This window comes from Podarcis cretensis (assembly GCF_951804945.1).
Source record: "Podarcis cretensis genome assembly, chromosome: 3".
Classification (NCBI taxonomy): domain Eukaryota; kingdom Metazoa; phylum Chordata; class Lepidosauria; order Squamata; family Lacertidae; genus Podarcis; species Podarcis cretensis.
Genome location: NC_137172.1, coordinates 103,742,573 through 103,770,565, shown reverse-complemented (window position 1 = coordinate 103,770,565; position 27,993 = coordinate 103,742,573). Strand labels below are relative to the sequence as shown.

Here is a 27,993-nt window from a genome sequence, read left to right as displayed (position 1 = left end):
TGTATTTATTACGACTGTTTGCTAGCATGCACCTCTCTGTGAAACATGGATTTTAGGAGGAAATCCTACTCATTTCACGTAAGCATGCTTAGATCTCAACCCAGATGGTTTTCCTCCCTACTTTTCATGATCTTACACGCTTCAGTATGTGCTGATCACAGATTTTGGTTCCGACTCCAATTTGGCATTTTAGAAAATGGCCTATCTCAAGTGCAAAGTGCTTTGGAAGCTGCCCAATTCAGCTGGGGAGTCAAAGTCCACACTGGAATAGAGAAGCTGTGTTCATCTCCCTTTCACCCACAGTTCAAAGGAAACCTGCAAGTCACAGCCAGCAGAGTCAATTTGGCCAGTGGTCAGAAATGATGAGAATACAATGCTGTGCAAGGCTCTGGTGAGTGCAGGAGAGTTGAGCACCATACAAGAAGGGGCAGCCCCTGTGGGGATGTTTAGGGATGCAGGGGAGGATATATTGTCTAAGATATCCTATCCCAACTTGTCTTTACAAGTTCAACAAAATCAGCAGAGTTAACATTCCCCTTTCTTAAACACACACACAGCAGATAGCTTGCTCAGACTCCTTAGAGTCTCTGTAAATATTTCCTGGTATTTCCCCCATTTAATCCTCCCTAAAATAAGTCGCTACACAGTCTTCTGTAAAGCATTAAATGTTTACTCACAAGTGATCATCTGTTCACACAAAGGTTCCCAGAAGGCAGACTTAAAAGGTTACAACATAGTTTAAATGTGGTGACGTGGGTGGCGCTGTGGGTTAAACCACTGAGCCTAGGACTTGTCGATCAGAAGGTCGGCGGTTCAAATCCCCGCGACGGGGTGAGCTCCTGTTTCTCGGTCCCTGCTCTTGCCAACCTAGCAGTTCGAAAGCATATCAAAAGTGCAAGTAGATAAATAGGTACCGCTCCGGTGGGAAGGTAAACGGCGTTTCCGTGCACTGCTCTGGTTCTCCAGAAGCGGCTTAGTCATGCTGGCCACATGACCCGGAAGCTGTACGCTGGCACCCTCGGCCAAAAAAGTGAGATGAACGCCGCAACCCTAGAGTCAGGGGTCCCTTTACCTATCTCCTTATGGGAGAAAGCCCCCTATTTCTTCTCTTGGCCTCGAGCCAAGGGTGCATATTAGTAGTGCTGTTGTTAAGATGGCATCGATAAAGACGAGAGAGACAAGATGGTCGCCAGCCTGTGGTTCTGGATCATTACTTCAGGAGAGGCCACGCCCATCTCAAGTTACACATAGGAAGTTTCGTCTCAGTCCTGGAAAGCAGGAAGTTCTGGCTGGAGGACTGAGGGAACCTTCATGTCTACTCTACCCATGTTGTGTTTGACTGCACCTGATTCTTACATCCCACAGCCCCATCAATGAGAAACATTGCCCATGTGCCAGCTTCTGATGGGCACCCCCAAGATCCCGACTCGTCTTTCTTAGGGTTCTTTATATTTGAAGGGCTTGAACTGGTCAGTCCCTTGAATAGAACAGGGAAGCCTAGCCCATGTGGCCGATGGTCAGAGATGTTAAGAGCTGATGTACAGAGAGCCACAGGTTCCCCTAGATGATACAGTATGAGAACTGGAATATTCACAAAGCAAATGATTACTGCTCTGATCATTTCAGAGAAGTACTATATTAATCCCTGTAATGGAATATACTTGTTTTAGACTACTAAACTAGAGAATCCCACTTCTCAGCCTTCTTAATTTGTCAGCCTTGTGTCATCAAACAAGACTGGGCCTGCATTTAACCTGTGTTGATCTTTTCGCCCACTTGCGTGCTGAGGTCCCCAGGACACCCCTACCCCAATAACTCACACATCACACTTAATTTTTGTTTAAGGTTTTTGGCATAATTTTGGCCACAACTTTATTATCATACAAGATTGTGAGTGGTTGCTTAGGCATTGGTTATGACTAGCTGTCCCCCCCGCCTTGGGGGACAGCGCTGACTCCCGTGAGTCAGCGTGTGGAGGAACAAGCCCAGGGACAACTGGGGCTGCGACACAGACCCTCAGCTACTCCCTGCTTGCTCCTTGGGAACTTACACGGCCCGCACCCTGCTCCAAGGGTTTGGACGAGGGGATGGTAAGCCCCAGAATTCCTTTAACGGAATTCCCAGCAGCAGCAGCATTGGAGGGGTAGGCACAGCCAATCCACACCCCTCCACCAACCAATTTAACCAATGCCTAACCGCCAACCTTACAAGTTGTGACGATTTGCTACGCAGTAGGCAAAACCCAATTGGCACACACTAATCAGCCAAAAGGAAAAATTCCTACCGGGCCCCCGCACCAATGCGAACGACCCCATGACAGGCATAGCAAGGTCAGAGCGAAGCCCAATCAAGGGAGGGTGGGCGGGTGATCCGGTGTCCACAGCGAAAGAGAAAGGAAAGAGCAGTGGACCTTACTTAAATAACCTCTGGTCCCACCCCTAAATTGGCAACATCAAATTTGCCCCAGTAACTCCAACCTCCAATCTGATTCAAGGCTCTTGAATCTATCCTGCCTGACAACTATGGGGTGTCCTGTTAGCCCCATCCGCAACCCGTGCTCTCCTTTAATGAGAACATGCTTTGCGTGCTGAGGTCCCCAGGACACCCCTACCCCAATAACTCACACATCACACTTAATTTTTGTTTAAGGTTTTTGGCATAATTTTGGCCACAACTTTATTATCATACAAGATTGTGAGTGGTTGCTTAGGCATTGGTTATGACTAGCTGTCCCCCCCGCCTTGGGGGACAGCGCTGACTCCCGTGAGTCAGCGTGTGGAGGAACAAGCCCAGGGACAACTGGGGCTGCGACACAGACCCTCAGCTACTCCCTGCTTGCTCCTTGGGAACTTACACGGCCCGCACCCTGCTCCAAGGGTTTGGACGAGGGGATGGTAAGCCCCAGAATTCCTTTAACGGAATTCCCAGCAGCAGCAGCATTGGAGGGGTAGGCACAGCCAATCCACACCCCTCCACCAACCAATTTAACCAATGCCTAACCGCCACCAGAGCCCTTGCGCTCGCCGCCAACCACTCACAAATTCAACCTCACCCTCAACTCAGCCACCACTGAATCCAACCAAACATCATTCCCAACAGGGGAAAGATGAACCCCATACGCCCTATAAAATTCAAGGGCCTTGAAGGTAATACGCGGGTGAGGAATCACAAACCCACCCAGTCCTACCACCAACTTGCCCACCGCAGAATTAATCCGCTTCCTCGCTCGTTCGGTGGCAACTGGGCAGGGACTACCCCGCCAATTGCGGCGTTGGAGCAATTGTGACCAAAAAAGCCTGGAATCAGGCACCAAGGCCGCCAGATCCTTTAGATCCTGAATGATGGCAGCACGTAACCCATAACACGAAGAGGAAACCAAATCATTTTCCCCAAGCTGCACCACTATTGCCACAGGAGGGCCTGCCAGGAGAACGCGCCGTTGCATGAGTGGCAAGAATTAACATGCTTTCCGGCCTCTTCGGTGGTAGTTTGTCTAGGCATTGGTTCCCGACTAGCTGCACCTGACCTCAGCAGGGCAGCACTGACGACTGGGCCCCACCATATCATCAGTACAAGCAAACATTGTGGGGGAGCAATGAATTCCAAAGCAACCGCATCTAGCGGTTGGAGGGGACAGGTGCTCCAACCCCCCCTCCAGATCACCTTGAACCAATGCCTTTAATTATTTTGAGTCCAGGGAGAGCTGCCATCAACTCGAACCAAGCCCTCTTGCATGCAGGAATGCAAACTTATGCTGGAGGAAGACGGCAAATCATTCTTGTCCAGCTGTACCACCAGCACTGCGGGAGGACCAGCACAGGTCACACTCGACCGCCAAAGGAAGGATCTCCTCCCAAAGCATTCGCCATCTGGACATCCAGTATATGTTCACATGGGCAGGAAGACTGAGATGGCGCCCAGTCCAGACTCGTCAGCGCGCTTGCCAGCCCAGCGTACAATGCTGTGGCCCAAATGTGCACAGCTGCTCCTATGAAAAAAGGAAATAACAGACAAGCATCAGCACAGACATCATTGTGACGCTTCCTGAGATAACCCTTCTCAGCATCAGACATTCAATGACTTCACAATCCTGTCTACTGACAGGCCCCCAGTGTGTAGCCTTTGCAGCAGCCCCATTTGGAAGGAATGAGGCGTGTTCAGCGGTAGGCAAGCTGCAGGCCGTAATAACTGGTGCACGACGTAAGCACATTGATGCCTGGCTAACAGGAACCCATTTTTACGCACTAGGAGCGGACCAGCCCCCAGGGGAATGAAAAGCCAAATATTTCTGGTATCCATAACTGGGCAAGGGCCCTCCTTACCTGTGACAGGAAGCCAGATTGTGGCATTCCTGCCCACTAAGTCTGTTTTAGAGTTCCCAACTCTAATGACAAGCTCCAAAAAAGTCCTGAAGCAATAAGCCTCCAGACTCTCAGCCCTGTGCTAGCTCCAACAACCATTTCCCCAACCCTGAGTGCACCAAAATGCAATGGAATACTGAAAGGAGTCTCGCCTTGATCTTTACCAGCAGATAAGTTTTAACATGTTGCAGATACTGCATAGGTAAAATTGACCGACTTCCTGCCCACTGCCCTATGAGGCTGGAGCCTATTCCAACCTTCCAAGGCCCTGCACACAACAAACTTTATACAAGGGTCTCTGAAAATAAAGCTTCAGTATAAGACATTGCAGCAGACTGAATTCTTATAGTTCGAACAGCACGCCCAATCTGCAGCAGGTGGACCAAATACTGCAGGATCTGCTCAGAGGATGGGGGCCAGTTCATCTGAATGGCCAAGGACTGCCAGCTTAAGGCTAAGAAATCCATCCAGGCCTTCCCATAAGAGCTAAAAGCAGAAGAGGAAATGGAAGCTGCTGCTCTCTGTAATTACTAATTGTTGTCAAAATGCCACAGGTGGTCTGGAAAAGTCTGGCAGTAGCCGAGTGTCTGGAGCCCAGGATCTGAAGTGCTCCATCTGAAAATGGGATAGAGTGTCAGTGACATCATGAGAGGATCCCGTAATCAGGAGCAGAAAGCACAATATTAAACCTTAAGCGGCGCAGCTCAAAAGCGTGAGCGGAGGGGCGGAGATTCAGCTAGAGCGTGAGGACCGTTTTGCCAAGACGCTCACCACTGCCTGGTTATCAGACCAAAAGCAGATCCAATGTTCACTGAACTCCTCGGGCCACATGTGAACTGCTACTACAATGGGGAAAACTCAAGAAAAGTTAGGTCACATGATTGCCTCACCACACCGGGCTTAAGGCCATGGCTTTGCACACCAGCAGCTCCTGAAATAAATAAATAAATAAATAAATAAATAAATAAATAAATAAATTAAAATAAATAAATAAATAATAAAATAAAAACCCAAAGGGCAAGGATCCAGCAGCATAGATAGATAGATAGATTCTTTATTGTCATTACACAAGTGCAACATTGCACAAGTGCAACGAAATTGGATGCCATCCCTTAAAAACAACAAAAGCAAAACAACAACAACAACCAAACAAACCACATTCCAGCCACACCCACACCCACACCCATCAAACTCCCAGGTCACACTATCGAGTTACAGCATTTAAAAAGGCCACAGCTCTTGGATAGAAACTATTTTTCAGTCTATTTGTCCTTGACTTGATGTTTCTATATCTCCTGCCAGAAGGCAGTAGTGCAAACAGACTGTATCCCGGGTGAGATGCATCCTGCAGGATGTTGTTTGCTTTCCTAAGACAACGGGAACCGTACAGTTCTTCCAAAGATGGGAGAGGATGACCAATAATCCTTTGGGCTGTGGTTATGACCTTCTGGAGCACCTTCCTCTTCCTAGCTGTACAACTGGAGAACCAGGCACAAATACAGTATGTGAGAATGCTCTCTATGGAGCCTCGGTAGAAGGACACCAGCAGTCTCTCACTCAGATTGTTCTTCTTTAAAAGTCTGAGGAAATAAATTCTCTGCTGGGCCTTCTTCACCAGAGCAGTGGTATTTGCGCTCCAAGTCATGCCCTGATCGATAGTCACTCCCAAAAACCTGAATTCCGCCACCCTCTCCACCCGTTCCCCTTTGATATACAAGGGCTGAATGTCCGCCTTTTTTTTCCTGTAATCCACCACCAATTCCTTGGTCTTAACCGTATTAAGAGCCAGATTGTTCTCTCCACACCAAACACAAAGCCGCTCCACCTCGTCCCGATAGGCGGACTCATCCCCTCCTGAAATGAGCCCCACCACCGTAGTGTCATCAGCAAACTTGATGATTTTGTTGCTGGGATAGATGGCTGTACAATCATACGTATAGAGAGTATAGAGCAGGGGACTCAACACACAACCCTGTGGTGAGCCGGTGTTAAGGCTAAGGGCTGTGGACATATGTGACCCCACTCTAACCCTCTGAGAACGTTCTGACAAAAAATCCAAAACCCAGAGACAGGTGGAGTTGGAGAGTCCAATCGCCTCTAGCTTGGACACCAGTCTATGGGGGAGGATAGTGTTAAAAGCAGAGCTAAAATCCACAAACAGCAGCCTCACATAACTCCCCGGCTGCTCCAGATGGGACAGAGCAGCATGGAGAGTGATAGTGATAGCGTCTTCCGTGGATCTATTTGCCCTGTATGCAAACTGGTAGTTGTCAAAAGTTGATGGAAGACAGGAAATTATATGACGGCGCACCAGTTTCTCAAAACACTTCATGATGATTGGAGTCAGTGCAACTGGTCTGTAGTCGTTCAAACTACTGATTGTAGATTTTTTAGGCAGAGGAACAATAGTTGACGACTTCAGGCAGGGTGGGACAATAGACTGGTGTAAGGACTTGTTGAAGATCTTAGTAAAGACCTTCGCCAGCTGATCCGCACAGCCCTTCAACACCTTTCCCGTGATGCCATCAGGTCCAGCAGCCTTCCTCGGATTCACCATCCTCAATACCTGTCTCACCTCATGCTCCTCTACAGTGAATGAGGGGCCCCTATGGGCTGGTGGCTGTAATACCGGCGTCTCAGGTGGCTCCTTCAGCATGAACCTGAAAATCCCTGTGCAAGTTCCAGGTATCCTGCCATGGCCAACTACTATTGCATACATTTAGGAAATGCAACCATTGCATGAGATCCCATTGCATGAGAAAGGCAAGGGGACCTCAACATTTAGGAATTGCAACCATTGCATGAGAAAGGTAAGGGGACCTCAGGCCGCAGGCAGCCTGGCCTAGTGGGCAGGGAAGGGGTGGCCTGGGGCAACCACTCTGCATGCAAGATTAATTAAGTGACCAGCAAGATCGGATCTGATGAAGCATCACGTGCTTCAGAGGAAGTATTACAAAATAACTTCCTTCGAGGCAGACAGCTTCTCCATAGGCAAGTGGTATGTTTTAGCAACGATATCCATTTGGATACCTAAATAAAATGGGAATATGGCAAAAGGTATTGAGGTATTGCTTGCCAGCTTACAGCCCCCTCTTGGGCAGGGGGCATCTTGTGCTGCCATCATAATACGTAAATTTACAGGGCCGACGCTGGCCAGAACCCCTAAAGAAGTTCCGACAAAGCTGCCGCCGAGCCAGCTTCCTTTTCAGACACACACTCTGTGTAATGCAAAAAACATGCAGTGCAACTACACACTCCGTGCAATGCAACTACAAACTCCGTTCAATGCAACTACACACTCCGTGCAATGCAACTACACACTCCGTGCAATGCAAAACACGCACTCAGTGCAATGCAAAAACACACTTCAAGCAATGGAACTACCCTCCATGCAATGCAGCTATACTCCATGCAGTGCAACTACACACTCCGTGCAATGCAACTACAAACTCCGTTCAATGCAACTACACACTCCGTGCAATGCAACTACACACTCCGTGCAATGCAAAACACGCACTCAGTGCAATGCAAAAAACACACTTCAAGCAATGGAACTACCCTCCATGCAATGCAGCTACACTCCGTTCAATGCAACTACACACTCCGTTCAATGCAACTACACACTCCGTTCAATGCAACTACACACTCCATGCAATGCAACTACACACTCTGTGCCATGCAAAAAACACACTCTGTGCAATGCAACTACATCCTCCGTGCAATGCACACACACTCCATGCAATGCGACTACACACTCCGTGCAATGCAACAACATGCTCCGCGCAATGCAACTACACACTCTGTGCGCTGCACACACCCTCCGTTCAATGCAACTACATACTCCGTGCAATGCTCACACACTTGGTGCAATGCAACTACACACTCCGTGCAATGTGCCCACACCCACACACTCCATGCAATGCAACAACACACTCTGTGCAATGCACACACACCCTCCGTGCAATGCACACCTCTGTGCAATGCAAATGCAAATCTCTCACGCAATGCAATGCAAATGCAGCCCGTTCAGCGCTGTGCCCTGCAATGCACAGAGCAAACTGCAATGCGGGCACGCAAAGGTGCTTTCTCCCGCTTGCATATTGCAAACATGGCGCCTGTTACAGCCCTCGCAGTGAGGGAACCACCAAAAGGCCCTCGACACTGGGCCTAAGTGTCCAGGTAAAGCAATGGGGGAGCATGCAGCTGTCCCATATAGGGACCAATCCTGCAACCTAGGCATTACCGGCACTATGCACTGACCAGCTGAGCTATCCAGGATGATCCCTAAAGACGCAGGACAGCCTCACCCTGACCCCTGTAGAGGTCCAAGGTGATGTCTGAATTATCATCCCTGCTCCTCTTTGCCCTCCTCCTGGATTGCAGCCTTCAAAAATGCTTCCTTCTGGAAGAAGGCACCTGGGGCGTCCGCAAGTCATCCCCTGCAGGAGAGGCAAGCTCTGGAGGCATCTGCAAAACCCTATCATAGTCTGCAAAAACTAAACCATGTAAGGAACCGGTGAAACCAATGCTTCATGGACCACATGGGGACACTATTCAGGCCGAAAACGCTTCCAGGCCATCGAATTCTAGGGCAAAGCCCTAGGATCACCTGCTAGGCCAGGCATAAGTGTCTCCAGTGAAATAGCAGAGTTGAGGTAGCCCACAGCCTGTCCAGGTACCCCTGCTTGCCCTTTTAGAGGGAAGCACCCCTTCAAGAAACCCAAAGCTCTTTTACCACAAATGGGCCGAACTACAGAATAGCCCAAAAGGAGCAGTTTGTTTTGTTTTGTGATAACAATGGCTAAGAGGGGGATATGAACCCTGTCTCCCAGGTCCTAGTCCTACACTTTAGCCACTAAGCCACAATGGCTCGTCTCTAAAATGGCAGTCGCCACTATCAGGGCAAAACAAACTTAACGAAAATAAACTTGTTCAGAAACAGCATAGTTCAAGAGCATATACAGAGTGCTCATAGTCATTGGAGGCACAGAGAGCCTCTGCCGCCCTGTCTGCCTCAGATATACATTAGCAGCAACTGAGCCTGCAAGCAGGTACATTCTTATAGAGAGGTCAGAGACTTAACAATTAACTGCTACCTGTAGCAGACTTAGGGTTGGAAGTTATGTGCAGGCCAAATAGGCCTCCCTGCCTCTGCTCTTGAGAATCTTAGTCTCATAGCAATATTAAAAGAACTCAAAATAGTGCTCCCGCCCAAGGCTAGATTAATATTTGGCCAACAGCGCTGCACACACTCAAATAAAGCCAACCTTCGGGGGTGCTATAAACGAAAATGATTCCAGCTAAGCTGGGAACAGCCCTGACTAGCCCCACTATTTACAACAGGAGAAATGGGGGAAACCTTTTTGCAAAAGAAAGCCCCTACCAGGGTCCCTCTCCCTATTGGGAAAGGCAAGCCACAGATACAGGGAGAATCTTCCCACAGGGCCGGGTAAGGGGTGGGGTGGGAAATCAAACAGGAAAAGGGGGGAATTAAATTATTTAAGGGACTAAAGAGGATTAAAAGAACGGGGAAATAAATAAATGTAACCAGACAATGAGAAGATTGCATCACTGTCCTCCAGACAGTCCAAGCGCTCCATGTGATCCGGTGTCCACAGCGAAAGAGAAAGGAAAGAGCAGTGGACCTTACTTAAATAACCTCTGGTCCCACCCCTAAATTGGCAACATCAAATTTGCCCCAGTAACTCCAACCTCCAATCTGATTCAAGGCTCTTGAATCTATCCTGCCTGACAACTATGGGGTGTCCTGTTAGCCCCATCCGCAACCCGTGCTCTCCTTTAATGAGAACATGCTTTACCAAGAGCATTAGGAGGTTCCAATTTACAATGCTTCATTATCTTGGTAGCTCCCCAGGGTTTACTGTTTAAAGGGGTGAAAGAATTCTGTGAATTCTAACCAGCATTTAGAAGGATGCCGAAATTCAAACTCTATCCTGGAATTACCTCAGCCAGAGTTGCCACCTTACACATGACCTACAATAATACTGTCAGCTTGGAATGTCTGAGTAGGTTGCACACTTTATAAATACAAGAAATAAAAGTATGGATGTGTGATTTCTGTGCCTATGGCCCTCTAGAAGTTGTCAGACTGTAACGCCCCTCATCTCTGTTCATTGGCCATGCTGGATGGGGGTTGATAGTATTTGGAGTCTGACAACATGTGGAAGGCCACAGGCTTCGCACTCCGATTTAGAGCCATAAATCTTCCTATTGGGAATTTGGCACATGGCTTAATAGGACCACATGAGCTAACTCCACCTGCAGCACGGACATGTTCCGTGGACATGCTCCCCGCCTTGTGTGCATTCAGTATAATGCATGGAATACGCCTGCTTACATTATTAAATATGTGGCCTTCAACAGCTGCAAAATTCGCTATGAAGTAATGGAAAACTGTAGCTGCTGAAGTCCTGTCTGTTATGCAAAGTAGGAAAATGACTGGGTGCTCTGCCAGACTTTAGTGGCTGACCCTATCTATAGTTCTAGTTACAGGCAGGTAGCCGTGTTGGTCTGCTGTAGTCGAAACAAAATAAAAAAATTCCTTCCAGTAGCACCTTAGAGACCAACTAAGTTTGTTATTGGTGTGAGTATTTGTGTGCATGCACACTGTGTATCTGAAGAAGTGTGCATGCACACGAAAGCTCATACCAATAACAAACTTAGTTGGTCTCTAAGGTGCTACTGGAAGGAATTTTTTTACTTTGTTTTGACCCTATCCAGTTAGTTTGTTGTCTTTTTATAAAAAAAAAGTTGCAAAACTCACTGCATGAATTAATGATCAACTTTTCTGGCCTTGGAGATACAGTGAGTACAACTCAGCAGTTTAATAGCTGGTTTAAAATTAAGCTGTTGAACAAATGCAGAAAGGACTGTCTTACTGTTGTTTATCGATTCTGGAGATTAATCTGAGGGCACTTACACACACAAGAGAGAGAGAGTGAGAGAGAGAAAGAGGGAGAGAGAGAGAGAGAGAGAGAGTGAGAGAGAGAAACAGGCAAAGCTCATGTCTGGTGACCACTATAAATAGCTCTGTGTGTCATTGTGCCACTGTAAATTGTCATGCCGACGTAGTGAACATGGGGGGGGGGGTAAATAGCATTTAGATGACTGAGCCTCCTCAGGCAGCCTTCCTATACTTATCACGAGCAAGTCCCATTGAACCCAATGGGCTTCTGACCAAGTAGAGTGAAGAAATTAACATGCTCCGCCATTTTGTGTTTAGATGCTACAAAACGGTTGCATTTGGTTTCAGAGGCCTGCGCTGCACAGTCTGGGCAAAGGTTCACAGAATGTTAAAGGGACACAGGGGGACATTTTGCAGGGGGGCACCAAATGATCAGCCTAGCAACCTGGCACTTATGTAACCAAGTGTCTGACTGGGTGAAAGGTTGGGATGATTGTGCGGGTGGGGGGAGGAGGAGGGAGAGAATGAACATAGTGTGTCTAAGTCAAGCAAGAAAACAGGGTGGTTAATTGTTAAAGAAACACAAGAGGGAAAGGAATTGCACAATTCCTTTCAGATCATAATCTGAGTACTGTATAGGTGTTTGGAGTGCAGAATTAAGTTTCGCCCTGGAGCAGAAATTTAGCTGCGACACTGGACAGTGTTGGGGAGAATAATATGTCTCCCTATTGCTTTAAGGTCAGCAGTTGCAGCAGAGCAAAATCAGGATTGGGCTCATGACAAACAGGGAGAAGGGAGTTAGGGCTTCATCCCATGTTGAAAGAAGGAAGCATCTTTTGGCAGGTGGCAGTGGGTTTCCATCAAGACTCAGCAGAGGGAATGGGTTAGCCTTCTCTTCCAGTGTGCCTGATCCCTCCACATGGTATTATTTTTTCAAAAAAATTAAACGAAATATGTGAAATGCATACATGGTACTTAGGGCAAACTGTATGCCAGACTTGGGAATCGCAAGTGAGTAGAGTGCTTGCACTCAGTTCCTGTTTTGGGGGTTCGAATAGGCATCTGGCTGATTACTGTGACAACGGGATGATGAACTGGTGAGGACTTTGGCCTGATTCTGAACTCTTCCAAAGTTCACCTTAAAAATCCCGAGTGGTGACAATACAACATTTGAAGGACACAGAACATAAGTCACACCAAGTAGTAACGCGGGTGGCGCTGTGGTCCAAACCACTGAGCCTCTTGGGCTTGCCGATCGGAAGGTCAGTGGTTCGAATCCACACGACGGGGTGAGCTCCCGTTGCTCTGTCCCAGCTCCTGCCAACCTAGCAGTTCGAAAGCACACTAGTGCGAGTAGATAAATAGGTACCGCTGTGCCACGAAGGAAAACAGTTTTTCTGTGTGCTCTGGTTTCCGTCAGTGCCCCATTGCACCAGAAGTGGTTTAGTCATGCTGGTCACATGACTCGGAAAGCTGTCTGTGGACAAACGTCGGCTCCCTCGTCCTGAAAGTGAGATGAGTGTCGCAACCCCATCATCGCCTTTGACTGGACTTAACCTTTTTACCTTTACCTAGTAGTAATATCACAAAAGCTTCTGGTTACTTATACCTCATCATCCTAAGAATTCAAGAAGTTTTTCAATGTCAGCAGTTAAGACAAGAGAACATGCCTTCAATATATTAAACTTCTTTATTTCTGTTTTGGCAGTTTCTATATTCTGGATTTCTGGACGGAAACAAAGCTTTCCTGTGTTTCGGCAATAAAAAATGTTTTTAGTTCTATATGCATCAGATATGTCTATTAATCAGGGAGCTTCAGTACAACATAAGAAGATCCATATAATGAAAATTGTTATGTATGCATGTTTGCAATGCTCTGTTTCATGTTTTGTAAATCTCCATGTCTGCAAAATTGTCATTCAGGGCTGCAGATGAATTTCAAAGCATATGCCACAGAGCAGGAGTCTGAGTTTCAATGGTCTTGTGATTCCCATTATTTCTGATGGTGTACTTCTGAAGGCATCACTGAAATCTCATTGCTCCACAAGAAATAAAAAAATAACTAGGATCGTCATTAAAGGACAAGTCAATCACTTGTCTAAACAAGAACATAGATGTCAACAAAAATTACGAACAATTGTATGCATTTCTAATCAGAAATAAATGCCATTGAGGTCAATAGCTCCCAGGGGTATAGGACCACAGCCCAAGAAAATGCTACTTAGAGAAAACACTAATGCAACTTAAAGAATGTAGCCCCAAATCCACAAAAAAGTAACACTGCCTTTTGTGCAGTAGTCATTAACCCCAAAAGTGCTTGATCTTCCTACATATACATTGAAAAATACAAAGGAATTGTTGCTTGTTCATGTAAAATTATACAAATGCTGTTTCTTGCTGCTTTGGTCTCTCATACCAGGTGAAGAACAAGCTTCAAGATCATCAGAAGGCTATGTTTAAAAGAGAAAGAGAGTGAAATTAGCAAGCATGCTGCCAGTTGAGACATGAAAGATACATTTCCATATCTAGGACTATGTGTACTCTAATCTTTTTTTTAAAAAACAAAACCCTACACCAAGGTAACCCAAAGTACCTGCTCAGAAAAGCTGAATTTTGTGAACTGCACAACTATGCAAATGTTATTCATTTGGTTATTTAGTTAGTGCATTTAGTTATTCTTCAAATCATAAAGAAAGAAAGAAAAAAAAGGCTGGCCATAACTGCCCCCTACCCCTCTCCCCAGTTTTACAAGGCACTGATGATGTTCTGTCTCTTTCTCTCTCTCTCTCTTAAATTTTCTGTTTTACAATTTAGAATACTCATTTAAACAACCTTAAAATATCAAAGACTTCCGTTCTTCTCTTTCCATGGTTCATTTTGCCCATCATAAATCCCTGCATATTTTACATAAACTAAACCATTCAGTATTCCATTATTACATCCATCAAAACTTATTTACACTGTTGAATTTATCTTAATGCTGCCAACGTTTTCGAGTGCACACAATTTTCCCCCAAATATTCAATTAAATTTTTCCAATCTTCTTGAAACGTTTGTTCTTCTTGTTCTCTTATTCTATATGTTAGGTCTGCAAGCTGCACACATTCCACCAGTTTAAGTTGCCATTCCTCTTTATTTGGGAACTCGCTCGTTTTCCATTTTGGGGCTAACAAAACACAGGTAGCAGCAGTGGCATACCTAAATTTTTTGACAGCTGGGAATTTCCGTCTGGATTATCCCCAACAAAAAGGATTCTGGTGTGTGGGGTTTTTTTTTTTAAGTACTTTTAACCTTTCCCCCCAATTCATGATGGATTATTTCCCAATACTCTTTGACCACATATGAAAGAACATTCCCTCGGTCTACTGATGATGTACTCTTAATCCTAGCTTCCTTCTTTTAAAACACAAGAAACTTGCTTGTTTGTTTTAAAGGTCAGGAAACTATATCTCCAATATAAAATCTATATTGGAAACTGTGCCTCCAATATAAAATCATGTACCTCAGTGTAGCTGCAAAATCACAGAACACACAGAATTTGGTCTCAGAAAACTATGAAATGCTGTGGTTTGCAACCAGCAAGAGGCAAACTTTCCCCAGTATCCTGCTGCTCCCTGAAGCCAGCTCCGAAGGGAACAGTGTGGAAGGAAAAGTGCTTGCGGAGGAAAAGTTGGGATCAACCCAAATCGCCTCCTGTTCTTCTGGCAAGAGTTTCTGCCATGACCTCACAGATGGACCCTTTCTGCTTGTGTAAGGGACAGTCTGGATGCAACTTGTTAAGTTGTGGGTTGACATAGCAGACGACACAGCGATTTCTCCAAAGCAGCTCTTTATTTTGTAAGCTGGAATAGAACTGAACAGCAAACAGCTCAGCCGGCCTGCTTTTATAGGCAGCCGGCTGTCAACATTAGCAACAACAACCCAGAGTTTCCCGCCTAAAATAACTGACGTGGACCTGAGTGAAAACTATCTACAGACCTGAGTGAAAACTATCTACAGTATCCCCCTGCTGGCCCAGGGTGAAACTTCACTACATAACACAACTGCCACAACTTTTGTCACCTAAAAACTAGTTCTATAATCAAGAGACAGATTCGCAAGCAGCAGCTCTCTGACCGTGGTTTAAAGTTGTGTGTAATACAATCCTATGCTTACTTACTCTGGAGTAAGTCCCCCAGTGTTCAGGGATGCTTGCTCTCTTAGGTATGTGCTGACTGGACTGCAGCTGAGTAAAAAAGGGGACTCTCTCTCTCTTTATTTACCTACCTGAGGCCTGCTATGATTCCAGCTGGCATTAGCTTCTTGGTCCTCTTAAACCTCACTCCCATTACAACTGTCAGGAGGAAAGCTGTGACTGCAAATATACATACAAGCATTAGTTTATTATTATTTCTATGGGTTTTTAAATGCTGCCTTTCAACCATGTTTCCAGGGTAGTTCACAACAACAAAACGTAACAACAACAGGGCGTGCTCAGTGACCAAGGATGATGGAAGTTGTGGTCCCAAAGATCTTGAGGGTACCAGACTGCTCTATCCTCATGATGCACAGCTCTGCAAGGCTCAGGTGAGTGCTATACAGGGTGGATAAAAATCAAAGTTTTTCTTAATTAAAAAAATCAGATTTTTTAATTTAAATTGGATTTTTAAAAATTTTAATTGGAAATTTAAAATTTAAATTGGATTTTTAAAATAAAATGCTTTCGGAGGAAAAATCTTTCTAAAGATAGTTTTCTATTTAAGTTACATTATAGTCCAAAGGCTATCCATCAGGAAATAAGGATTTGTTTTAAGTTTTTCATGTGTGCTAAAACTCAGTCTGAGGTTTGTTTGTTTTTTCAAAAAATGTTTAACCACATCAGTTAACAAACATGGATAAATCTGCTATAATACGAGTGTTTTAGTTAAATAAATTGTTTAAATTGTTATTAAGGAAATGATTGTTTTTCTCCTTCCAATAAAGTACAGCAGAAAAGTTGTCCAAATATAAACAGATAACTTATCAAAGCTCACAATAATTTCATAATTATCTGTCTATGTATAACCAAATCAGTAATTTTTGATATAACTGTAAAAACTACTCTGAAAATTAATTATTCCAAAAATGAAACCTTCATCTGGTTGTAAATATTAAGATTATACCGGCAAGAATGAGCCTTTCTGTAAAAAAATAAAATGATTTAAATCTTACTGACTAGTGATTTAAATCGTGATTTAAACTGATTTGATTTAAATCAAATCCACCCTGGTGCTATGTAAATAGATTATAGCTCTGCACATGGAAGAGCTGCGCAATCAATTAGTGTTGCCAAATGTGAAATCCTAACATTAAAGAAAACATGGGAGCTGCTTTCATCTCAGCCTATTACATTTACTCACTGGAAGTCCAAATGCCCCCTGGAGCCAAATGAAGCAGTTAAAACTGGAGATGACTATTTTGAGTCAATACCTGCAGATGTTACAAAGGTACTTCCCATTTTACGGCTATCTGTTTTCAGTTTATGATCATTTGTTTTAGGATGACTACGTTCAAAGCAAGATTTCAATTTCCTCTTAAAACTTGCCGTGCACTGCCTTTTCCAGAAAGCAGGATACTTACACAACGATATCTTTATATCTCTGGGGTCGTGAGTTACCCAATATGCTCCATAAGCAGCCATCAAGCCGAAGAACAGGCCAGCCACCAAGGAGATTTTACTGCCTGTAACAATGATATCACAATAGATCAAGCTTAGAGGGGGGGGGGGGGGGAGGAAATATGCAGAAAACAATAAAACTAAACGGAAATGCTTCTACAATGTCTTTTTGAAATATGACGGTCACAGGGTTTCTGGATTTCAGTCTTGAATCCAGTTTTGTGCAAAAGTGCTATGTATGTATGTGAGAGAGAAAATAAATATACAAGATAAATTCAAACACATCTTTAAAAAATACTTTAAAAGAAGGAGCACTTTTGGTAGGAGAAAATGCTCACGTATTAATTTAGTTTCTTTTTATAGTCAAGTGAAAAGCAAGCTGTCTGGTTTATAAAATTCCAGAATCATACCTCTTAAATCACAACATATTCAATACATTTTGAGTTCTGCTCCCTTAAACTTACCTGGTTCAGCAAAAACTCAAAATCTGGTGGGGTGCCCGCCAAAGTTGGATTCTGTAAGTATCTTAACTAACTAGATTTTTGGCCTTACCTGAAGACTAAATCAGAATTATTAAATGACTAGGCTCGTCTCACATCAATCACTCTGGTAAAGTATAGACAGAAAATGAACTTTTGTATTATGATGGCACTGAGGGGAGTAACCCCCTCTCTTCCAGCCCTACATATTTATTTATTTATTTATTTAATGATAATGATGATAATGATGATGATGATAATAATAATAATAATAATAATAATAATAATAATATATTTATACCCAGCCACTCTGGGCAGCTCCCAACAGAATATTAAAAACATGATAAAAGATCAAACATTAAAACCTTCCCTAAACGGGAAACTGAAATGTTTCACATGATTCTTACTACACCACTGGAATGTGATCCAAGACGGAGTGGGAAAGAAGACTCCATTTTGTGTGTGTGTATTCTACAATTCCAGTGTTTACCTTTGCGAATATATCCTGCAGCACCTCCAAGAGCCACAACCGCAGCATAACCAAAGCCAATCCAGTCCACACTCATGATGAAAAATCTATAGGGCAGAAAACCAAGTTACCAGTGAGAATGTAGAAAAACTCAGGGAAAAAGGGGGAAGAGGGGGAAAGAGAGTTATGATCCAATGTTCTTGTGAACACCCAACAGTTAAAGGAAAACACATTCCTGGACATGGCGGTCAGCTCTGTGACCCCAGCTGCTGTGACCCCAGCAAACCAACATGCACCCATGGTCAGGTCTGCAAACTGGAGGATTAGAAGAAATCCTCTCTCTCATTCAAGCTGTCTTAAGAAACCAGTCTCCATATTACAAATACCAGAGACAAAGTGAGTTTTTGAGCTCTACAGCTAGACTGGCGACTGGGAGTGGCCACCGAGACCATATAACACTGGTCCTGAAAGACCTACATTGGCTCCCAATACATTTCCGAGCACAATTCAAAGTGTTGGTGCTGACCTTTAAAGCCCTAAATGGCCTCGGCCCAGTATACCTGAAGGAGCGTCTCCACCCCCATCGTTCAGCTGAGGTCTGGCTCCAAGGGCCTTCTGGCGGTTCCCTCCCTGCGAGAAGTGAGGTTACAGGGAACCAGGCAAAGGCCTTCTCGGTAGTGGCGCCCGCCCTGTGGAACGACCTCCCATCAGATGTCAAGGAAATAAACAATTATCTGAGTTTTAGAAGACATCTGAAGGCAGCCCTGTTTAGGGAAGTTTTTAATGTTTGATGTTTTATCATGTTTTTAATATTCTGTTGAGAGCTGCCCAGAGTGGCTGGGGAAACCCAGCCAGATGGGTGGGGTATGCATGTATAAATGAATAAATGAATGAATGAATGAATGAATGAATAAATAAAAACAGTACGGTGCGGTCTGCCCTGTCCTGCCACTGTACTCAAAACTGCTCTCCACATGGTAACAGCAGCCTCCGCGTGGCAGGTGTTAAGGGGCAAACTAGCTCTTAGTGGAGACGGATGGGGGGGGCAGGACTGGTTTGCCAGCACTGGGGGGTGCTGAGCTGAGAGGGCGCCACTGGGGACACTGCAACAATGGCAAACAACGGAAGGCGAGAGCCAGGAGAGGGCACCGAATTTCAGCGCCGCTGAAATATAAAAGCCCAAATTCCGCCACTGCTCTTAGCTAATTCTAAAGTACCTTGACCCTTTATCCCAAACTGCTCTCCAGAGCATAATAAACCTAATCACTTGCCCTACAAATCATGGAGAATTGCAGTTTTTCCAGGCTGCACAATGGCCACCCAACATTCTTCAAAAGTCTAACCTGGAGGTCAACCTCCTACCTAGCAATTTAACTTCTGAAACTTTTTTTACTGTTTCCCAGGGCCATTTTTTTTTTGTTATTTACTTTTTCAGTTTGCCCTTGGATGCAAGCTTCCCTCCCAAAATGACCAGAACGGGGAGCCCTGTTGCAGAATCCATTTGTAAGACTACAACTCCCATTAGCCCTAGAGCTAGCGGGACGAGGGGCCAGGGACGATGAGATTGGTAGTCAAAGAATCATGGAATTTGATCCAAGCCTCTGCAGTGAAGGAACTTCAACTAAAACATCCATTACTGATGGCCATCCAGCATGGGCGTAGCCAGGATCTATAATGTTGGTATGTGTGGCAGAACTGAGCTATCTGCGATGTGATTTGTCAGTTAGCGGGTGGCGCTGTGGGTTAAACCACAGAGCCTAGGACTTGCCGATCAGAAGGTTGGCAGTTCGAATCCCCGCGACAGGGTGAGCTCCCGTTGCTCGGTCCCTGCTCCTGCCAACCTAGCAGTTCGAAAGCACGTTAAAGTGCAAGTAGATAAATAGGTACCACTCCAGCGGGAAGGTAAACAGCATTTCCGTGAGCTGCTCTGGTTTGCCAGAAGTGGCTTAGTCATGCTGCCCACATGACCCGGAAGCTGTACGCCGGCTCCCTCGGCCAATAAAGCGAGATGAGCACCGCAACCCCAGAGTTGGTCACGACTGGACCTAATGGTCAGGGATCCCTTTACGTTTACTAATATTTTTTATTTATTTAGGGGGCGGAGCAGCTTCCCTCCCCCCCATGCCGTCCAACCTCTGCTCCAAAATCTCCTCTGGATGTAGAACCCACCACGTTTGGAGGGAGCCTGTTCCATCTGCGGACCCAAGGCTGAGAAAGGCTGCTCTGGACTCAGGATGACTTTGCGCAGCATCAGCAGGAAGATAACCCGCACATGTGACACCTCTTGCAAAACGCGACCTCCGCCGATCTTCTGAGCGCGTGCAAAAGTTTCAGTTTGGAAAACACGGGCGGCGCGCCTGCCATGTTTTACCACCAGCTGAGAGGCATTATCTGGGCGCGCCGGGCCTCTCTCTCCCCCCCCGACCCCCCAGCCCAGGTCCCCCCCCCCCCAAATCCTGCAAGTTTCCCTTTGCTCTTTCCGCATATCCCTGGTGGAGGGGACGAGGCATCTCCCTGTTGCCCCTGCAAAGAGTTCACGCGAAAACGACACCCGGAGCAGCAACAGGGAGTGGGAGGCACCCGAGGAGCCCTGGCCGGAGCAGGAGGAAGTGACGGCTCTGCAAGGCCCTCGGCCCTGGCCGGGCTTGTCAATCGCGGCCCGGCGGGCTGCCATAGGCTAGGCGAGGCTATTGCACCGGAGAAGGGGAAGGAGAGAGCTCCAGCCCTGGCTGGCGCGCCCTGCTGTCAGTCCGGTGCACGGTGCGGGGCATGCAAAGGCGGCGGCTGTTGCTGCTGCTGCCGCCACCTGGCCCTCTCCCTCCCAGGCCCCCATCTCCCGGGTGGGGGGGGGCGCCTAGCAAGCCTCTGCCCCGCGCGGCCTCCTTTCTCCCGCTGCCCACCTACCTGGCTTCGCAGTGCGGGCAGCGCCTCCCCTGCCTTCGGGATCCGCCTTCGTCTCCATCCGCATCTTTGCGCTCTCTTGCGCGCCTCCTACTGGCCCAGAGTGCGAGGGAGGCTTCGTGGGTGGGTGTGCCTTCGCGGGCCTCTTTGCAAGGCAGCGACGGCCCTCGGAGGTGCGGGTTTGCGAGGGGGTGTGGGGTAGGGTGGGCGTCATTCCAAGACCTTTCTTACTACGTCCTCTTTATTTTCTTGCCCGGGTTTTTTGCTCCTTTGACCGAGGCCGGAGCGTTTCAAGGCAAGGCAACAGTGCCACCACGTGGGTGAAAGTAAAAAGCGAAAGTGCCAAGTCTAAAAGGAGGTTTGTTCGAAAGAAGTCGGTTTAAAAAAAGTCAATGTAAACTTGCAGCCTTTCTCAACCTGTGGGTCCCCAGATGTTGTTGAATTACAACTCCCATCACCCCTAGCTAGCAAGGCCAGAGCTCAGGGATGATGGGAGTCCAACAACATCTAGGGACCCAGAGGTTGAGATCAGGTGAGACCCAATGCATATCCGCCAACATTTCTCCGATGAAAATAGGGATGTCCTAAGGAAAAGTGAGGGACGCGGATGGCACTGTGGGTTAAACCACAGAGCCTAGGACTTGCCGATCAGAAGGTCAGCGGTTCGAATCCCCGCAACGGGGTGATCTCCCGTTGCTCAGTCCCTGCTCCTGCCAACCTAGCAGTTCAAAAGCACATCAGAGTGCAAATAGATAAATAGGTACTGCTCCTGCAGGAAGGTAAACGGCGTTTTCGTGCACTGCTCTGGTTCGCCAGAAGCAGCTTAGTCATGCTGGCCACATGACCTGGAAGCTGTATGCCGGCTCCCTCAGACAAGAAAGCGAGATGAGCGCCGCAACCCCAGAGTCGGCCACTACTGGACCTAAAGGTCAGCAGTCCCTTTACCTTTACCTTAGGAAAAGTGGGGCATTCTGGGTTCAAATCAGAAACCGGGGCGGCTTCTGTAAATCCGGGATGCTCCCTGCAAAATAGGGGCAAATACCACCTGTGCCTTGCTGAACAAGTTCAGTACAGTGGTACCTCGGGTTACAGACGCTTCAGGTTAGCAGACTCTGCTAGCCCAGAAATAGTACCTTGGGTTAAGAACTTTGCTTCAGGGTGAAAACAGAAATAGTGCGGCGGCGGCGTGGTGGCATCGGGAGGCCCCATTAGCTAAAGTGGTACCTCAGGTTAAGAACAGTTTCAGGTTAAGAACGGACCTCCAGAGCGAATTAAGTTCTTAACCCGAGGTACCACTGTATATCAATTCCACAGCACGTCTCCATATCTGGTCAGTGGTGAGAAGGACTGTTGCCAAGCCTAGGCTAATCCAGTGTGGTATAATGGTTAGAGTGCTGGGCTAGGACCTGGGAGACCAGGCTTCAGATCTCCACTCAGCCACGAAGCACACTGGGGGACCTTGGGCCAAACACTGTCTCCCAGCTTTACCTACCTCACAAGGTTCTTGTGAGGACAGCATGAGGAGAGGGAGAGCCAGATATGCTGCCTTGATTGGAGAAAAAGTGGTGGGATATAAAAATAAAAAATAGATAATGTTCCACCTATGAATAAGGACCTGTAGATTCTATGCAGTCTAACACTCTGTGAAAAAAAATTATGTGTGTGTGTGTTTTATGGATATGCTCATGAAACTGCCAAAATAGATTCCCAAATATAAGTTCCATCTTAGCCTTCTCCGATAAATCAGCTGATTAATGCCGATGAATAGACACATGCATCATCAAGCTGCATACCAATTAAAGCTTGCACCCCTATTATTATTATTTCCCCCTAGAGTCTGGACCATATAGCATAGGGTATATTTGCAGGCCTTGGGTGCAAATGCTTTAAAATAACTGGAACAGTCAATTAATCTTTCTTCCAAAGAAAAACATTGTTCTTTTTCTTTTCTTTGTTTCTGCTCGGCAGTCCATTTTTAAATTATGTTCCCAATTTCTTTGTATTCCTACTACCACCAGTAACTCTAAAAGGATTAGAGAATAATTGTATAATAATTGTACAATAAAATTATACAAGTTGGTGGAGGGAGAAAGTAGATGCAGAGAAGTTTTCCTCTCTCTCTCACAATAACAGAAGCTGGTATCATCAAATAAAGCTGACTGATGGGATATTCGGGACTGGCAAACAGAAATGATTCTTCACACAATACATCATTAAGCCAAGGAATACACTTATCACAATGGCCCCAAGCTTAGATGTGGCTAGACACATTCGTGGAGACTACTAGTTATATGCTGCTTCTCGGCCATCTTCTTTGGCGATCACTCATAGCCGAGTGAGATTGGCTTCCATGGATATGGTCTTAACAGTCTGTCCGCAATACTCTGGTTTCTCTTCAGATCGTATAAATCTTTCGCCCTTTTAACAGTCTGTCCGCAAGTGACAGTAGAGTAGGGTTACCAGACGTCCCTGGTTCCCAGGAACAGTCTCCGGATTTGCAAATCTGTCCCCGGACAAATTCCGTGCCCAGAATGTCCCCAGATTTGCAAATCTGTCCCTGGAAAATGTGGCAGCAGCAGCCTTGGCAGCCTGGAGCCAGCCTGGTAGTGCAGTTGGCTGTGGCTGGCTTCAGGAGCTGCTCGCTGCCTGCTGCTGTGGCGCAGGAAAAATGGCAGGTGCCACAGCAGCAGGCAGCGAGCAGCTCCTGAAGCCAGCCACAGCCAACTGCACTACCAGGCTGGCCCCTCCTGGGCTACAGCAGCCCTCCCGTGACTCCAGAGCGTCCCCTGATCTGTCAAAAGGAAGGGGGAAGGGGGAAGGAGATGGGGGAAGGCTTGGGAATCAAGGGCGGGTGGTGCGCGGTTGCCTAGTTTTCAAAAGAACTCTGCGCATTTATGTTTCGCAGGGTGCGAAAGAAGGGCTTTGCACCTCTATACAATATGCATGTGTGCTTGGGCCCAGGGTCTTTTGCCTCACCATCCCCACTACTGACTCCCTGTTGCTACTCAGCTTCAAAAAAAAAAAAGAAAAAGAAAAAAGAAAGGGTCGCCAGATTCACTGAAAAAAATCTGGTAACCATACCGTGGAGGCCAATTCCTGATCTGCACATCCTTCCGCAGTGGGGAAATCCAGGACAACTGTGTATGTGGCAAGGGGGTGGGAGGTTTGATGAGGAAAATAAGGTTTTGAGAACAGTCAGGCTGTTCTGTAACCACAAGGATATTTCTTATATTGAAAACGCATTGTACTATTAGATAAGGAAGTGTGTTCTTTCTTTCCCTATACGCCTTTGCCTTTGCTTGTTTGAGAGAACAATAGGGTAAAGGTAAAGGACCCCTGGACAGTTAAGTCCAGTCAAATTCCAGGCTGAGGGAGCTGGCGTTTGTCCACAGACAGCTTGAGGGAAGCCACAGTGCACAGAAACGCTGTTTACCTTCCCACCACAGCCACACCTATTTATCTACTTGCACTGGTGTGCTTTCGAACTGCTAGGTTGGCAGGAGCTGGGACAGAGCAACGGGAGCTCATTTCGTCATGGGGATTCGAACCGCCGACCTTCTGATCAGCAAGCCCAAGAGGCTCGGTGGTTTAGTCCACAGCGCCACCTGCATCCCTTTTTAGAACAGTAGTTTCTCTCTGTATGCTTGTAATGAAGGAGGCTCAGGTAGTTCTGAGACAAACACAATCCTATGGGGTATTTTCCCACAACAATCCACAACTATTGCTCATGTAATGCTACCCATTTTGGTGGCATGCAAGAGCATTCGAACTGTGTTGTCAGAGCAAACCAGATGTTCCTTTTCTCCTGTATCCTGAATTCAGTGGTTAGCCAGAAGCCCCTAAGAAACACAGAACTCCTGCTGGGTGGGCCAAGCATCACATCAGTTATTAGGAGCTATCTTGCCAACAACAGTAATTCTGGTAGCAAATGTTGACATAGTGGTAAATATTTCACTAGTGAACCTCCTGCAATTGGGGGACCAGAAGCAGAAGCCAGGCAAAAGTACAAAGAGTAGAGCCAACGTTTAAAAACCTCTTATTTATTTTTTTAATGAGCCATCTGAAGCCATTTGTACTCAGCTGAGAAAATATTTGTCAAGATCAGTCCCTGTTATTTGTTTTGTGTGCATATGACAATTCCTTTGTTCTGAAATGTTTCAGCAGAGGCTGAGAATTTTAAGCGTTATTTAAATCCTACCTGGTATTTTTATGTAATTATGCCTGGAAAAATATATATATATATATATATATATATATATATATATATATATATATTACTGATGGAACAAAGTTAGCATTTCTTCTAAAAGAGTGTGTAAATACAATGTACTCCTAAAATACCCCCCCCCCAAGTCTTGGGGATCACTTTCTAAAAGTATTCAAATTGGTTGTCTTTAACAAACAAACAAAGAAAGGAAGGAAGGAAAAAGTACCTAGATGTGTTTTAGTTATAAACACTGCAAAAATATATAGAATTGCATACAGCGTTTGCCATACTCAGAGCAGACTTATTCAAATTAATGGACATGTCTAACTTAGGTCCATTATTTTAATGTCCTACTATGAGATGAAATTAGTTGGGCACAATTCATAAGATGCCCAAGCAGTTCATAATTTATTGTTACAGGGAAATGCAAAATTAGAATTGAAAAAGAGAACAAACTAGGCGCAACCAAATGAGCCAACACAGTAATATGTCAGTGATCATTATAATACTGAAAGTAATTTAAAGAATAAGAAATAAGGAAATGATTAACTAACTCATCCATTCAGTACTTCTGCACTGCCATTGTACCTTCTAGGTCAATACTGTAGAGTGTTCCTGTTGTCTGGTTGAACATTTTCATGTTTAAATGTCTTACTGAACCCATTTCACCTTATCTAGTATTAGAAGAATACTAGTATGGATGAATTCAGACTCCTTATTTCAAGATTTTAAACAATGAGTGTGTGTAGATGCATTCAGCAAAGTCTACAATTGGCAGTAAACCCAACTGGGGCCAGTATAAAATCAGTGCCATGCATGGAAGTCTTGCTGGGAAAGAAAGCAAAACAATCTTTATCTGGGAGCTACATGTGTATGCTAAGGACAGAACTATCCCATGATGAAACATAATATGTTCTAGCCATAATTTCAGCCACAAAAGTTATAGTTAAGAATAGAGGTATAATTAGCATGTTGTGTTTGCAATGCCAAAGTTAATACTTTGTCAGTGTTTCCATTATAAGCACTAATTTGAGGCTCTGCAGATTTCTAACTTTGGTCCATTACTTTCAGTGAGTCTACTTTGAGTATAACATAGATGGAAATCCTCTTTCTCATAATGTGGATCCATTGTTTTAGGTCTCACCCTCTGGAGAAGCAGCAAATAAATTTGGTCACCATTATTATTATTATTATTATTATTATTATTATTATTATTATTTCTTCTATACTGCCCTATACCTGCAGGTCTCAGGGCAGAAACATATCAGAATATAAAACCACAGAATACATAATCAAAATAAAAACAACCCAATAACCCCCCAACACATTTTAAAAGGGCATTACCTATATGACTGCCCTTTATAAATAATAAAACTATTATTAAAGTGAACATCATATTTGCCTCCTGTATTTCTGTGAGTTTCCAGTGCAGCGCAATATGGGTTACTAATAAAATACCTTGCATCTCCCTCTCTCCCCCACCCCCCAAAAAAAGATTTCTTGAATATTTCCGAATTATCCTTGTAATCCAGGTCTTAGACTTTAGTTAAATGTTCTGGGCTAAGATCAGAAAGAGACAAAGAATTTTTAAATAATAAGATAAAGGTAAATCTATTTGTACTTAGGAGCTGCTTTTTGAAATATGATGCCAGTCTTTTATCCATGAGACTAAACAAATCTTATTAACAGGGACACGAAGATGTGAAGGTGTTACTCTGGTCAAAGAAAGGAGGCTCTGTTATTCCTTGGATTACATAAGACTGAACTTTAAGGAGAAAACAAATAATTTTGCATCCCAGTGTTGTTGCAAACATCCTTTCAGAACAAAGAGATGAAGTACAATCCACAAATCAGTCTTAGTGCGTCACGCATGTGTGAAGTCACGTGCGCAACACGCAATGCAGTTCCAGTGGCCGACTCCTCCAGAGCCCTCAGCCTCCTGTGTCACACACGCATTGTCACACATGTGTGTGACGTGTGAGAGGTTACACACACACACAAAATGTGCACCTCCTTGCCTACAACAGTGCTAGTCAGGTGTTTGTGTGGGAATGTTGAGGATAGTAGGAGAGCATATATTGATTAAATAGTATCCTTCCTCACTCATGCTAGTGAGCTAATAGCAGAGCACATTCCCAGAAGCAAGTTGATGGATTCATTGGAACCATATAAATTGAGTAATCCAGTCTGGCTTGTCCATATTGTATTGTTCCCGGTAAATTTCCCCTTTAGTAAGGTAAAGGGACCCCTGACCATTAGGTCCAGTCGTGGCCGACTCTGGGGTTGCGGCGCTCATCTCACTTTATTGGCCAAGGGAGCCTGCGTACAGCTTCCGGTTCATGTGGCCAGCATGACTATGCTGCTTCTGGCGAACCAGAGCAGTGCACGGAAACGCCATTTACCTTCCCGCCGGAGCGGTACCTATTTATCTACTTGCACTTTGATGTGCTTCCGAACTGCTAGGTTGGCAGGAGCAGGGACTGAGCAATGGGAGCTCAGCCCGTCGCGGGAATTCGAACCGCCGACCTTCTAATCGGCAAGTCCTAGGCTCTGTGGTTTAACCCACAACGCCACCCACATCCCAAATTTCCCCTTTAGTTTCCTCTTAAAAACAGTAACGACACGACAGTCTTCCTTTAGAAAGTAATGATAAGGTTTACTTACATTCAGTTCACAGTATGATCCTGAAGACAGGCTTTTGATTTTAGTTACAGCTGCAGAGAAAAGTGTGAGTTCATCCTCTTGTGACGGATGAGCCCATGTGCTGCTGGCTAAGAGCCAGCACACAGGAAAAGGCATCAAGATAGTCAAGAGAGTGAGAGAGTCAAGAGGAAGAGGAAGATGGCTGCGTGACTAGCCCCTTTATAGGGTCTGCCAGGGTCATGCCCATCTATCTAGTCACATGCAGGGGGAGGATGCTCCAGACCAGATTTGACAGGAAGTCCTCCTGGCTGGAGCAACATTCCCTTGCCTGTCCACTCTGGGCAAACAGGAAATGTTGTATTTGACTGCTTAT

General features: G+C 45.5%; 1 protein-coding gene across 2 annotated transcripts; it reads right to left on the bottom strand.

Annotated features, from left to right (window-relative positions):
• Positions 1 to 12,957: 12,957 nt before the first annotated feature.
• On the bottom strand, positions 12,958 to 20,933 carry TMEM14A (transmembrane protein 14A). Of its 2 annotated transcripts, none has more exons than XM_079970220.1 (5): positions 20,774 to 20,933; positions 17,891 to 17,976; positions 16,885 to 16,986; positions 15,553 to 15,640; positions 12,958 to 13,736 (listed from the first exon to the last, which is right to left on the bottom strand). In XM_079970220.1, the coding sequence occupies exons 2-5, from the start codon at positions 17,964 to 17,966 to the stop codon at positions 13,697 to 13,699; spliced, it is 306 nt and encodes a 101-aa protein (XP_079826346.1). In that variant the 5' UTR covers positions 17,967 to 17,976; positions 20,774 to 20,933; the 3' UTR covers positions 12,958 to 13,696. The 2 variants fall into 2 exon arrangements, with proteins under 2 accessions (XP_079826346.1, XP_079826345.1); XM_079970219.1 differs by lacking the exon at positions 20,774 to 20,933 and adding an exon at positions 20,039 to 20,255.
• Positions 20,934 to 27,993: the final 7,060 nt, after the last annotated feature.